Genomic DNA, 14710 nt, shown 5'->3' with positions numbered 1-14710 from the left:
ATTGTTTTTTGCCCTTGGTTGTACAGGGACTTAAATTATAAGAAGAAGACTTGTAAAAGTTATATCTAAGTACTTTTGATTTCCATTGTTAAACATTTGTATTGTATAAAATATCTTTAAAACAGTTTGTGTACAGAGTAGGATTTTTTTAAAGAATTTCAGTTTTGCTGCTGATGAAGACTGGAAGTTGCCTAATGATAAGTTTATTTCTTTTGATATCTCAGTGTCAGATAATAATTCTTTCTTGTTTCAAGGTTTTTTTTTTTTTTACTTTTATAAATACTTTCCTGTTTTTAAAAACCCAATTCAGTCTATGAAATAGAAAAGTAAAAACATGCTAAAATTACATCTTTTAAGCAACATGAGCCAGGTTTTTATGCCAAAACCAATTAACGAAAAACAAGTTTTCTAGCTAAAATCCTCCTCCTTCAGAAGGAGAATAAAGATCAAGTGATTCACATAGGTTTTTTTTAGACTAGAAAGCTTTTAATGGAAAAATTGACCTACCTTTTTTAACCAAATTTTTATTGTCTGGACATCTTTGAGGAGTAACACCACAAGTAGCTTCATAAACTTTAGCTCTTGGAATATAATGTCTGTTTTTTATTTTGTCCTTCTAATATCCCCTTAAGGTTGGCATCATTCCTATCATCCCCATTTTGTAAAGGCAAAACTAGCTACAGAATTTAGGCAGGAATTCAGATATCATGGATTAAGAGATACATTAAATACAGTGTATTTTCTTCCTGCTGTCAGGATTCTCCTGTCTTCTTGGATACTGCAGGACCATTTAGAGCAACACCAGTATTGTAGGCTTCTAAGGAGGCAGCTGGGTGGTTTGATTATTCTATCCTGGGTACCCCCTTGATAGACCTTACCTTGCTGCTGGCATCAGCCTTGGCCCAATATGGTCTTTGAATTCTGGGGTTTGCATATAACTGCTTTAGGAAACAACTTTTTTATTTTTTTTTTAAGATTTTACTTATCTGACAGAGTGTACGTAAGCAGGAGCAGCAGCAGAAGGAGAGGGAGAAGCCAAATCCCTGCAGAAGAGGGGGAGCCCAATGTGGGACTTGATCCCAGCACCCTGGGATCATGACCTGACCTGCTTAACCATCTGAGCCACCCAGGTACCCAGGAAACAACTTTTAAAAAACACTTTGCCTCTATTCTTTTTTGGTAGATGACAATGAAGGAGACAAAAAGAAAAAAGATAAGAAGAAAAAAAAAGGAGAAAAGGAAGAAAAAGAGAAAGAGAAGAAAAAAGGACTAGCAAAGCCCACAGTTAAAGCTATGCAAGAAGCTCTGGCTAAGCTTAAAGAAGAAGAAGAACGACAGAAGAGAGAAGAGGAGGAACGCATAAAGCGGCTTGAAGAGTTAGAAGCTAAGCGTAAAGAAGAGGTATGTTTTCATGAAGCTTTGTATAACTTCAAGTCTCTGGTCTGTAAGATATTGTTAACCTTTTAATTCTAAAAGTGTCATAGTTGTAATTCAGTTATGTTATTATTCTGATACAAACAAAATGAAGCAATCCAGAAAATCTTACCTTTTTTTCCTCAGATGCAGAAATTGGTTACGATCCTTGCCAATACTTAGTCTACTTTCCTGATATTAATACTTACCATGTACAACCATTAAAATATTCATTTGGGTATTCCTAATGTAATACTTTACATGTATCTTAAGAGCTTTATATTTGAGTTTGGGTTCTTTTCATTTAAATTTTATAATTATGCCAATATAATTTTTGTCTTATTTATGTACTCTTATGCAGGAAAGACTAGAACAAGAAAAGAGAGAAAGGAAAAAGCAAAAAGAGAAAGAAAGAAAAGAACGCCTAAAAAAAGAGGGGAAACTTTTAACTAAATCCCAGAGAGAAGCCAGAGCCAGAGCTGAGGCTACCCTTAAACTTCTACAAGCTCAGGGTAAGTAGTATTTTTAATTAACTGAATAGTCTAGAAGCTTCTGGCATACAGCTATAGGTCTGTGATGGAAAAGGGAATTGAATTAAGTCAGAAAAGAAAATGCTGTGGAAAAAGTCAAATAATAATTAAAGAATAGGGATACTAGGCTGGTTCAGTTGGTAGAACATGCAGCTCAGTCTCAGGGTCATGAGTTAAAGCCCCACACTAGGTGTAGGGCTTACTTTTTAAAGAAAGAAAGAAAGAAAGAAAGAATAGGTAAGATAAATAGATTATTCTGGGAAATGACTTCTGTAAAATGTACTCTAAACACACTGTTTTACTTGTATTTTGCTTTAGTATGTGTCTTTAACAAATACTTCTTAATGCTAAGTAGAGTTTGTATTCTATAAACATAATTCCTTGACAGCATTTGGCTTTCTATGTTTAATTTTTCCCATTATCTGTAAAATGTTTTTAATAATTGATTTGTTCAAACCAGGATCCAGATTAGATCCACACATTGCATTTGGTTGATATATCTGGCTCTCACTGATACCACTACCTATTCTTGTTTTTGGCATACCCTTTATTAGTCACAGATACTGGATTATTCTTAAAAATTTCTCATATGCTGGATTTATATGATGCCGTTTTCCTGGTGTCAGCTAATAGACATTCTGTCCCTTATAATTTCTTAGATATAGCAGCTTGACTTCTTCCAAGTGGTGGTGTGTATTTCATATTGCCTCACGTCAGGAGGCATGTGATCTGGTTGTCTCACTTCTAGTGGTGTCAGTATTGATCATTGGGTTTAGGTATTGGCACCTCTGTCTATTATGTAAGTACTCCACTGACTTTTTCTAATAATAACTTAATATTCAGCCTAATAATTTAATGTCCAGCTCGTGATCGTTGCAGAGTTTTGATATTCTGTCATTTCTTCTACACTTATTAGCATTCTTTTAAAGAAAAGCTTTCCCTGAAATGTAGTTCATGCAGAAAAGCTAGAATAAATGCTTAATTCTTATACTTCATTAATTTTCAGAATAATAAATTAGTGTCTTAGCAACTTCAGAGGTGATCAATGAGTGTAATTTTGTTTTTTGGATGTATATCATTTTCTGCTATTGGGGTTTTATGTAATTACATGGTTTTATCTCATAAAGTCATTCATGTTTTTGTATTTAAATTGTTCCATCTTTGGCCAGCCCGAGCTCATTCAGGTTGGTTCCTTTGAGTTTTCCTACAAGACTACAGTATTCTTAGACCTCTTCCTTGCTTTCCAATACAAGTTATCTAAGGTTTATCCTACACATTTTCTGTCTTAGATCCGGAGGAATCACCTGTTTATTCTTGGTTCCTTGGTTCCTTTTTGTCAATCTGGACATATAATTGATTATGTTTTTGATAGATAAGATGATTTAAAATAGTATCTCTGCTCCACTGAGAAAATATTAGGACCTCTCAGTTTCCTGTTCTTACATTTCACAGATTTTTATATGATAGTAATTTTTGGTGCTTATGTTATAATTACAGTAATAGATACCATTTATTGTGTATTTATTACATAACTGATGCTGTCATAAACCTTTGACATTGTCTCTTTTCTCATAAAATATTATAGTATTTTCATTCCCATAATTTAGGTGAAGAAAAAGAGACTCCTGAGTTTTAACAGCTTGCCCAAGGTCGTGAAGCTGAGATTTAAACTAATCTATATGACCACTTCTTAATTGTGCATTATTTGTTCAGCTGGGGGCAATAAATACAGAGAAACACAGTACTTAGATTTCAGAAACTTTTATTCTTAATTTGATATAGTTTTTAAAGATGAAGTTAGAGAACAAATATGAATACAACAAGTACCCAGATGCCAGACTTGACAAGTAACTATCTGGAAGGCTAAAAACACTCATGAAGAAATTGGGATGGAGTAATTTGGCAATCTTAGTAAAGTTTTATGGAATAGTTTGACTTGCACTTACGAGGTTAGATGAAAAAAAAAATTTTTTAAGATTTTATTTCAGAGAGCAAGTGCAATCATGAGGGGGAGAGTGGAGGGAGAAGCAGGACCCCCCACTAAGCAGGAAGCCTGATGATAGACTCCATCCCAGGACCCTGGAAATCATGACCTGCATCGAAGGCAGGCATTTAACCGACTGAGCTAACCCATGAGTCCAGGAGGAAGTCTTACTGAAAATTAGAAAGTATCTTGAATTTGGAAAAAAAACAAAAAGGAAAGTACAACATATTGAAGTTTGTGGGGATGTAGCTAAAGCAATGCTCAGAGGGGAATTTGTAGTAGTAAATGCTTGCTTTAGAAAAAAAAGGTCAAATCGATAGTCTAGCTTCCCATCTTAAACTAAAAAATAAGAGAGCAAAGTAAGCAAAAAAGAAGAAAGTATAGAAAACAGTGCAGTATAAAACAAGACTAATAGAGAATCATTGAAAACCAGAAGTTAGTACTTTGAAAATATCAATAAAATTTGATAAACTAGACCAGCTAACAAAGAAAGGAGACAAGGCACATATTACCGATACCGGGAGGAAAGAATGGGAAGGAATAACATCATTACAGATATTAAATGATAAGGCAGTACTGTGAACAATTCTATGCTAATAGATTCGAAAGCTTAGATAAAGTAGGGCTATTCCTTAAAAGATATAAACTATCAAAACACATAAACATTTTCTGGAATGAAGGCTGGCTCAGTTTTGAGAATGAGTAAATATATTTAAAGAAGAAAAGTACATCATCTTACGGATATAGAAAAGTCATTTAACAGAATTCAGCATCCATGTATGATAGAAATTCACAAACTGGAAATAGAAAAGCTCCTTATTTGCTAAAGAGAGCTACATAGAAATATTCAACCATTGCACTTAATGATGAGTTATAGATGTTAAATCTTAATATTGTAATTACAAACAAGGATGTTCCACTCTTACACAATCATTCCATGTTGTACTGAACATCCTAGTGTGGGCAATTAGGAAAAAAAAAAAAAAGTGAAAGACATACAGATTGGAAAAAGTAAAACTCTATTCACAGATGATAGCTGCCTACATAGAGAATACCATGGAATCTAGAACTAAAAAAACCCCACAAGGGCGCCTGGGTGGCCTCAGTGGGTTAAGCCGCTGCCTTCGGCTCACGTCATGATCTCAGAGTCCTGGGATCGAGTCCCGCATCGGGCTCTCTGCTCGGCAGGGAGCCTGCTTCCCTCTCTCTCTCTCTCTCTGCCTGCCTCTCCATCTACTTGTGATTTCTCTCTGTCAAATAAATAAATAAAATCTTTTAAAAAAAAAAAAACCCACAAAATGCTACAACTAATAATTAACAAGGTTATAGATAGGGCCAGTATGCAAATATCAATTGTATATCTGTGTGCTAGTAGTTAACAGCTGAAAATCTAAACAGTATTATTTGTAGTAGCACCCCCAAAGTAAATTGAAATTCTTCAATATAATTCTAGTATTTGTGGGATCTATATGCTGAAAACTATAAAAACATGAAAATAAGGAGAAATGTTGCATTCACAATTGGAAAACTTGATACTGTTAAGATTATCAGTTCTCCAAAATGACCTTTAGATTCAGTGCAATCACAGTCAAACTTGCAGCAGGATATTTTGTGAATGTCTATAAACTGTTTCTAAAATATGTATGAAAAGGTGAAGGAGTTTAGAATGGCCAAAATATTGTTAGAAAAAATATACTTGGAGTACTCAAATGTCTGATTTCAACACTTACTATTAACCCGTGGTAATCAGTACAGGGTGATACTGGCAAAAGCAGCAATAAAGACAGATTAATAGAATTGTCTGTGTACAGTCAGCTTTGGGGAAAAGGCAGTTTAGTATGTAAAATACAGTGTTAGCAACAACTGATGCTGGAACAGTTGGGTGTCTAGATGCAAAAACAAAAACCCAAAAGCCTAGTCCTAAATCTCACACATTATATAAAAATTAACTCAAAAGGATTGTAAATCTGAATCTGCAATACAACTACAAAACTTTAGGAGGGAAATAGTAGAAAATCTTTCTGACCTTGTGTTAGTGCTTAGTTTAACTTAAAAAGCATAATTCATAAAAGGAACGTATTTGGGGAAGTCCAGTTAAAAATTGCTCTGCAGAAGACATCACTGAGAGTCAATTCAAAGACAATACCTGAAAACCACATATCTGACAAGGATTAATATGCACAATATGTGAAGCTAACTCAGTATTCAACAATAAGAAGAACAGCCGTATTTAAAAATGGGCAAAAGACTTGAACAGAACTATAGGCAGTGAAAAGAATGTTTAACATTAGTCATTAGGGAAATTCAAATTAAGACCACAGATATCATTATATATTTATTGAAATACATAAATTTTAAAAACTTACTTTTTCTGGCAAGTATGCAGAACAGTTGGAACTCATCTACCTTACTGGTTGAAATGCAAAACTGTAAAGTCAATTTGGAAAACAGTTGGGAGTTTCTTATAAAATTAAATACGTATTTATCTAATGTCCCATCATTCCTGCTCCAAAATACTGTGTGAACATACAGAGAAATGTTCACACAGAAACCTGCATATATATGTTTGTAGGAGCTTTATCCATAATTGTCAAAAAACTGGAAAAAACTCAAATCATCTTCCAGTTGTCTACAGGAATAATGAAACTATAGTATATTCGTGCAATGGAATGCAGTAGAAAGAACTGAAGTATTAGTACATACAACAGTTAGTACATATAACAGTGAGGATGACTCTAAAATCTTTTATGATGACAACAGCCCAGACTATAAAGTTTCATTTCTGTGACATTTTGGAAAAAAACAAATCTTTTGGGATAGAAAAACAGATCAGTGGTTGGCAGGGGCAAAGGATGTAAGTAGGGTTTGATTACATAGAACAGCACAGGATGATAGGATTGTTCTGCATCTTGACTGTGTTTAATAACTCTGCACATTTTTCAAAAGTCCCAGAACTGGACACTAAGAAAGTAGTACTTTAGTTTATGTAAATTTTCAAACTCCTTATGTAAAAATGAGATTTTTCCATGAATGTATGTATTTCTAAGGTGAATAATATATCTTTTTTTTATTATTATTATTGTCAGAGACAGAGCGCGTATGAGCACAAGCATGAAAAGTGGCAGGCAGAGGGAGAAGCAGAGTCCCCTGATGTGTGACTCGATTCCAGGACCCTGGGATCATGCCCTAAGCCGAGGGCAGACTCTTAAGTGACTGAGCCACCCAGACTTCCCTGAAATGTATCTTTTTAAGTAGCATTTCTGAGATACACAAATAGCATAAATCTGAAGTTTTTCATTTTTATCCCTTAGGTGTTGAAGTGCCATCAAAAGACTCTTTGCCAAAGAAGAGGCCAATTTATGAAGATAAAAAGAAGAAAAAAACATTACAGCAGCTAGAAAATAAAGAAGGTTTGTATACAAAGTGACCTGTGATTTAAAAATAATTTTGTTTGCCTTTTTCCTATAATCTTCAAAACAGTGTCTTTTAAAAAGAAACCACAAATATTGAAACTTATTTCCTGTACTTTGTTTCTTATTATTGTTAACCATTCTCAACTGATTTCAATGACAGGTTAATGGAAAAGTGCTTTTGTTTGAAAAATCTAAATCTTCCCCAAAACAGCTATTCCTAACTATCATATTTTCTTTGTTTCCTTCTCAACCTTTTGTGATTTCACATTATTCCTGGAGCAGACTATTTCCTGTAAAATATATGACTGATATTTAAACATTTTCTAAACTTGCTAAAGAATTTTGGTTTGTATTCCTGGTTTTCATTCAGTTCTTAACAGTATCCCAACAGAAATAATGCACTGAAAAAGTATTGTTAACTTAGTTGCTGCCCTTTTTTCAGTATCTGAACCAATAGAATTAAGCACTGCTGTGGAAGTTGTAGAACAAGGAGTTCCAGAAAAGGAAGAGACACCACCTCCTGTTGAACAAGGCCAGTAGCACTGACTAATTGCTTCCTATTAAATAGCACTGATATGTCAGAAGTTGTCTTCATTATCATTAATTTGGGGAAAGCAAATATCTGGCAGGATGGTATTCTTCATACTTTTCTCTAAACCATTTCTTTCCATTTCCATTTTGAAAAAGTTTAGGGGTGCCTGGGAAGCTCATTTGTTTGAATATCTGACTCTTGGTCATGGCTCAGGTCTTGATCTCATGGTTATGAGTTTGAGCCCCTGTGAGTTTAAACTCCAAACTGGGCTCCGCTTTAAAAAAAAAATTATAGGAGTGAGACTCGAAATTCATTTTCAGTAGTACCAGTAAAATGTAGAGAGTGGAAAGTTTTTTTATTTTATTTTTTTATGTTTTCATTTGTGGATCAGAAATCTTAGGCGGTACCAAGAAGACCTGAAGTTCCTTTGGAAGGATTTTAATGACAACTTTTTAAGAGTACTCTAAAAATTGGCATCTTAAACCTTCTTAGAAGTCAGCTTCTATTTACTAAATCAGCAAGAGGATTCATTTTATTAATTATGTGTATGTGTGTTTTGAGGTTGAAGAAAGTCTTGGCTTTTTTTTTTTTTAAGATAAACATTGTTTTAATTCATTAGACTAGATATTGATAGGCGAGCCAGAGGCTAACTATACATGTGTAGTTAACAAAATCGAGAAGAATCTTCACTGTTTAAAGTTTGAAGTGGGAATTAATAGTAAGAGAGTATCAAGATTCACCCACAGTGGTGAAAAATATCATTGATAGTTCCTGTCCTTCTCTCTCCCCCTGTCTTCTTAGTATAAAAGGATCATTTACCTGACACAACTCAGCTTAGCATGATGACACTGGAGAAATTGAGGTTGATAGGCTTAATGGCAGTCCATTATTTTAGGTGACATATGTAGCAGTAGAAAGAATTGCTAATTTAGAAGGATATTTTGGGTACATGTACCTGACTCATTTCCTCTTTCTCAAGATGTTCCAAACATCTTGGCAAATAGTAATTATTACAGGGAAGCAAATACTGCTTGTCCCACTTGTATTTGAGAGTAGTTTTGCTTTATTGGATTTCAGTAAAAAAAAAAGTTCTTGAGAATATTCTTAATATTAATAATAAGTCTTAATATTCAGAATTATACCTTTCTGATGTTTTTGGATTGTCAGCAAATATTCTTTTGGGTTTTTTTATTTTTTAAAGATTTTATTTATTTATTTGATAGAGATCCCAAGTAGTCAGAGAGGCAGGCAGAGACAGAGGAGGAAGCAGGTTCCCCACCGAGCAGAAAGCCCAATGCGGGGCTCGATCCCAGAACCCTGAGATCACGACCTGAGCTGAAGGCAGAGGCTTTAACCCAGAGCCACCCAGGCGCCCCTCTTTTCTTACTTTCAACTGGAATAGAGGTATAGCTTTGTACCTACGACTATGATTTTTAGTAGTATTTGTATGTAGCTGTAGAAGTTAAAGCAATAAAATAAGTAGTAAATTCTTAGGTATGACATACAAGTTTGAAAGATCAAAATGAAGATACAGTAAGTAAGCCTCTCTTGTTTGTGGAGGATATGTTTTGAGAACCCCAGTGGATGCCTGAAACTGCAGGTAGTACTGAACTCTGTTTTCTCCTATACAGCTGAGAGAGAGTTTAACTTAGAAATTAGGCACAGCAAGAGAAGAACAGCAGTAAGTAATAATGAATATTTAGAACAATATACTGTAATAAGTTATGTGCATGTAAGGTCTCTCTTTTAAAATATCTTCCTGTACTATACTCATTCTTCTTGCGATGGTGGGAGATGATAAGTGCCCATGTGACTAGATGAAGTGAGATGAATGATGTAGACACTGTGATGTAATGTTAGAATACCATCGGCCTTCTGACCATACATTAGAAGGAGGGATGGAGGTTCATTTGCTTCCAGATCACAGTTCACTGTGGGTGACAAAATGCAGAAGGCAACACTGTAGATAAAGTTGGGGGGAGGGGGGAACTATTGTGAAATTTCATTTTTCTACAAGAACTGAGTGCAGTCATCATCTACCCTTTTCAAAATCCAGTAACATTTCACTGAGTTTCTAATATTTTAATTATGTCAAATATGAAGTCTGGTTTAAGTTTAATTTGATCTATTCAAAATACTAGGAAACTGTGAAGCATTTCGTAATACTAAATTATAACATGTAGCTATGTTGAGAAAGTAGTTCCAAAGATGATGAAATTGTATATTGCATAATTAAAATATTTTTTTAATGTCAGCAAAATTTCGACTTTTCCTAAAAGCAAGCCCCTATTTCTGGGTGATATCTATGTCTTTAACAAAAACCTTTATTTATAGAAGAGGAAGAAGAAACTGAAGATGCTGGATTGGATGATTGGGAAGCTATGGCCAGTGATGAAGAGAGAGAAAAAGGTGAATAACTTATAAGTACAGGTTGACAAATCTAATGGTTATTAGAGGTATATATATTTAAAGAAATAGTCTTCTGATTATGAAATCCATATGAACATTTCTGGGAATAAAAACCAGTCTCAGATCTTTCCATTGCCTTGGTTTCTAAATCCTCATGTGGATCCTCATTTAATCCTCATTTATGAATAAATGGTTTTTCAAAGGCACCTAGGATTTAAAATAACATTTTTTTCAGAGTGATGTTGTAAATGGGGTTAGGTTATTAAAGCTAGCCTACAAAAAAACCACTTTAACTTGAAATATAATACAGAGGTAATACAAGCAATTAGAACCTAATAAATAATTTTCCTTTGTCATTACTTTCTGTCCTGTGTTATAAAAATCTGCTCTCTTTGGGGGGGTGAGATGGATATTTAGTTTTTCAGGGGTTTTTTCCTAATACATTTTTCTTCTTATGTTTTCATTTTAATTCTAGTTAACACACAGTGTTATATTAGTTTCAGGTGTATGATATAGTGATTCAACAATTCCATATATTACCTGGTGCTCATCAAGACATGTACACTCCTTAATTCCCATCACCTCTTTAACCCTTGCCCCTCTCGTCAGGCCCTGCCCCAAACCTCTCCTCTCCTCTGGTAACCATCAATTTGTTCTCTGTAGGTAGAGTCTGTTTATTAGTTTGTCTCTTTTTCTTTTCTTGCCCTTTGCTCATTTGTTTTGTTTCTTAAATTCTATATGAGTGAAATAATATATTTGTCTTTCCCTAACATGTTTCACTTAGCATTATATTCTCTAGCTCTGTCCATGTCATTGCAAGTGACAAGATTTCATTCTTTTCAGGGCTGAATAATACTCCATTGTATATATACACTGCATCTTCTTTGTTCATTCATATGTCAGTGGGCACTTGAGCTGCTTCTTTATCTTGGTTATTATAAATAATGCTTCCATAGACATAGGGTTGCATGTAATCCTTTGAATTAGTGTTTTTGTAGTTTTGGGGTAAATACCTGGTAGTGTGATTACTGGATCGTAAGGTAGTTCTATTTTTAATTTTTTGAGGAGCTTCTATACTGTTTTCCACAGTGGCTGTACCAGTTTGCATTCCCAACAGCAGCACAAGAGGATTCCTTTTTCTCCACATCCTTGCCAGCACTGAACACATGTTTTTAAAACTAAGTTTTTTGTTAAGCATTGCTTCCACCAAATTCACAAGTTTTGTTGTTTTTTTAATTTCCATTTTAACATATTTTACCTGATTGCTAGAAGTGTAGTTCTTAATTTATAAAAGTGGGATTTTCTAATTATTTTCTTGTTACTTCATTGAGATCAGAGAACATACATGGTTCTTTCTTTTGAAATATGTTGAGACTTAATTTTACAACCCGGCACATGGTTGATTACTGTGTTTAATATGTGATTGGAAGAAATTTATATTCCGCAGTAGTTGTGTGCCTTGTTCTCTGTAGAGTTAACCCTTGAACAACATGGGTTTAAACTACAGGAGTCTACATGTGGATTTTTTTTCGATATAGTGCTGTACATGTATTTTCCTTAAGATTTTCTTCATAACATTTGTATTTATCTGGTTTAGTTTATTCTAAGATACGGTATGTAGTACACATAAAAACATGGGTCAGTCAACTCTTCATGTTATTACCAAGGTTTATGGTCAATATAGTAGGCTGTTGGTAAAGTTTTCGAGGAGTCAAAAGTTATACGTGGATTTCCGACTGCATGGGGGCATTGACTTCCCTAATCCCTAATCAAGGGTAAGCTGTTTGATCACATTTGCTCATCATCTTGTTCAAGTCTTTTTTATTCTGAGATTTTTTTCTGGACTATCTTTCTCTCTTACTGAGAATGGTGGGTTAAAATCTTCTGTGATTATAGATTGTCTGTTTTTCCCTGTGTTCTAATTTTTTTATATATATTTTAGTTGTATTATTAGGTGTACACACTCTCATATTTTTTGATGAATTGACTCACTGATTGATAATTCTGTTTTTTATTTATATTTTTAAAATTTATTTCTAACTTGCTTTTTGCCTTAAAGCATACTTTATCCGATATTGACGTAGCAACATAGCTTTGATTTTCATGATCTTTTTCTAATTTTAACTCTCTCTCCTTGATTAGCACATAATTGGGATTTTTATTAATTAAAAAATTTTTTTTAAGATTTTATTTATTTATTTGACACAGAGAGAGAAATCACAGGCAAAGGGAGAGGGAGAAGCAGGTGCTCCATAAAGCAGGGAGCCAGATATGAGACTCAGTCCAGAACGTTGGGATCATGACCTGAGCCAAAGGCAGATGCTTAAGTGTCCGAGGCGCCCCCTAGTTGAGATTTTTAAATCCAGTTTGTCAATCTTTATATTTTACCTAGACGATTTAGCTCAATACATTTAACCCTTTGTGTAATTAATGAAGAGTATTTGTTATCTTGTTTAGTCCTTACTGGTTCTGTTTCTTTTTTGTACTTTTTTACTATGTTTGGGATTGTTGTTTTGTTTAAAATTTTATTTATTTGATAGGGGAGAGAGCAAGAGAAAGCACAAGCAGGAGGGACAGCAGAGGAAGAGGGAGAAGGAGGGTTTCCACTGTGCAGGGAGTCCAATGCAGGGCTAGATCCCAGGACCCTGGGATCATGACCCGAGCTGTAACTGACTGAGCCACTCAGGCACCCCTTATTTATTTATTTTTTTTAATTCCATATTTTCCTCCTTCCATGAGCTTGGAAGTTATATACTTTTTCACTTATTTTTTTTTTTAATTACTCTAGAGACTTTAAAAATAGGTCTTTGAACTATCACTGTCTAATGTTACACTTGTTCCAGACTGCAAAGACCATAGACTACATGAGCAAATTTATCCAGTTCTCAGTTCATTATTCCCATTTATATTAATTCCTGTTCTAATATCCCATCATAGCTTAAGTTTACTCATATTGTCAGCTCTTTGTTGTAATTCATTTCATTCTGCATCTCTGATCTTCCATTTGAGGTCATTTCTTTTTGCCTGAAAAATACCTTTTAGAATTTCCTTTAGTATAAATCTGTTAGTGAGGCATTCCATTTTTGCTTTTCTAAAAATACCTTTATCTCTTTATTCTTGAAGGGCATATTTACTGAGTGAAGAATTCTTTGTTGAAATTCTTTTTAACATTTTGAAGATATTATTCCCTTGTGTTAGCTTTCATTGTTTCTGTTGAGAAGTCAGATATCAACCTAAAGTTTCCATGTGCTTTTGGTTTTCAGCAGTAATGATGTGGCCAGGGTTGAGCTTATTGTTGTTATTGTTGTTCATTTGACCTATAGAGCTTTATCAATGTATGATTTTATATTTTTATGAATTTACAGTATTATGAGCTATCATTTCACCTCAGGGATTCTAGTTGCACCTATGATATGCCTTCTTATTATATCAGTATAGCATGTCTTTTCACATTTTCCACCTAATTGAGTCTCCATGGCCCATTCTAGATTGTTTTTCTGATCTGTCTTCTGGTTTACCAATTTTCTCTTCAGCTGTTTCTACTTGCCTGTTAAGCCCATCTTTTGAGTTCTTAGTTTTGTCTCCAGTATTTTTTAGTTTTAGATGCTCCGTTTAACTGGGTTTTTTGGGTAAGTTTTTACTTTATAAACTTTTAAATCTTTTGCTCCCTAGATGTTAGAAACATAGTCATTTTTCGGCTTTTTAAATAGATTTACTTACTTATTTTAGAGAGTGTAAGGGGGAGGTGCAGAGAGAAAATCTTAAGCATACTCCACCAGAGCAGAGCCCGACTTGGAGCTTGGTCTCATGACCCTGAGATCATAACCTGAGCCAAAATCAACTGTTGGATGCTCAACCGACTGAGCCAGCCAGGCATCCCTTAGTTTGGGGGCTTGCTGGCTTCCATCATGTGCATTGTTTTTTTACATGGCTTGTTATTTTCATATATTGTGCTGGATAGTATACTTGTAAAACTTTAGGAATAATTTGACAGCAGGGATTGTGTTTTTCTTTCTCCAGAGAGAATTTATGTGTATATCCACCAGGAATCTGAATGAACTAACAATATAGAATCATTTTATTCTAGATTTAGAATTGATAGAATCTGGAGGTGATTGACCAATAATGGGGAGGTCCTCTTTATTTCCTATTCATTCTAATTGCTAGTGTTCAGTTCTTTGGGACTTCATTCCACAATAACAGTATTATGCAATTAGCCTTTAAGATGCCTTCTTCAGAAACAGCAAATGACCATTGCTTCTCAGTCTTTGGGCTAAGATCAAGTGCAGAATTGGCAAATGACCCCAAGGGAAAGAAATTCTATGTGTTGTGTTCCCCTCCCTTAGTTCTTGTTCTGCCTAACAGTGTGGTTCAGTCACATACTAAGTTTTTACTGTTAAATGACAATCTTCATTGTAGCAGATATGTG

At 34.4% G+C, this 14710-nt stretch overlaps 1 protein-coding gene across 1 annotated transcript in view; it reads left to right on the top strand.

The window, feature by feature from the left end:
• The window catches only part of EIF5B (eukaryotic translation initiation factor 5B), an 80128-nt gene that overhangs the window by 37486 nt on the left and 27932 nt on the right, over positions 1-14710 (top strand). Inside the window, 5 exon segments of the mRNA XM_032351830.1 lie at positions 1184-1401; positions 1775-1925; positions 7239-7337; positions 7783-7872; positions 10207-10281. Of these exon segments, the coding sequence (XP_032207721.1) occupies positions 1184-1401; positions 1775-1925; positions 7239-7337; positions 7783-7872; positions 10207-10281 (633 nt within the window).

This window comes from Mustela erminea, chromosome 7 (assembly GCF_009829155.1).
Source record: "Mustela erminea isolate mMusErm1 chromosome 7, mMusErm1.Pri, whole genome shotgun sequence".
NCBI lineage: Eukaryota > Metazoa > Chordata > Mammalia > Carnivora > Mustelidae > Mustela > Mustela erminea.
Note: the sequence above shows the minus strand (reverse complement) of the source record. Positions and strands in the feature narration are given on the sequence as shown.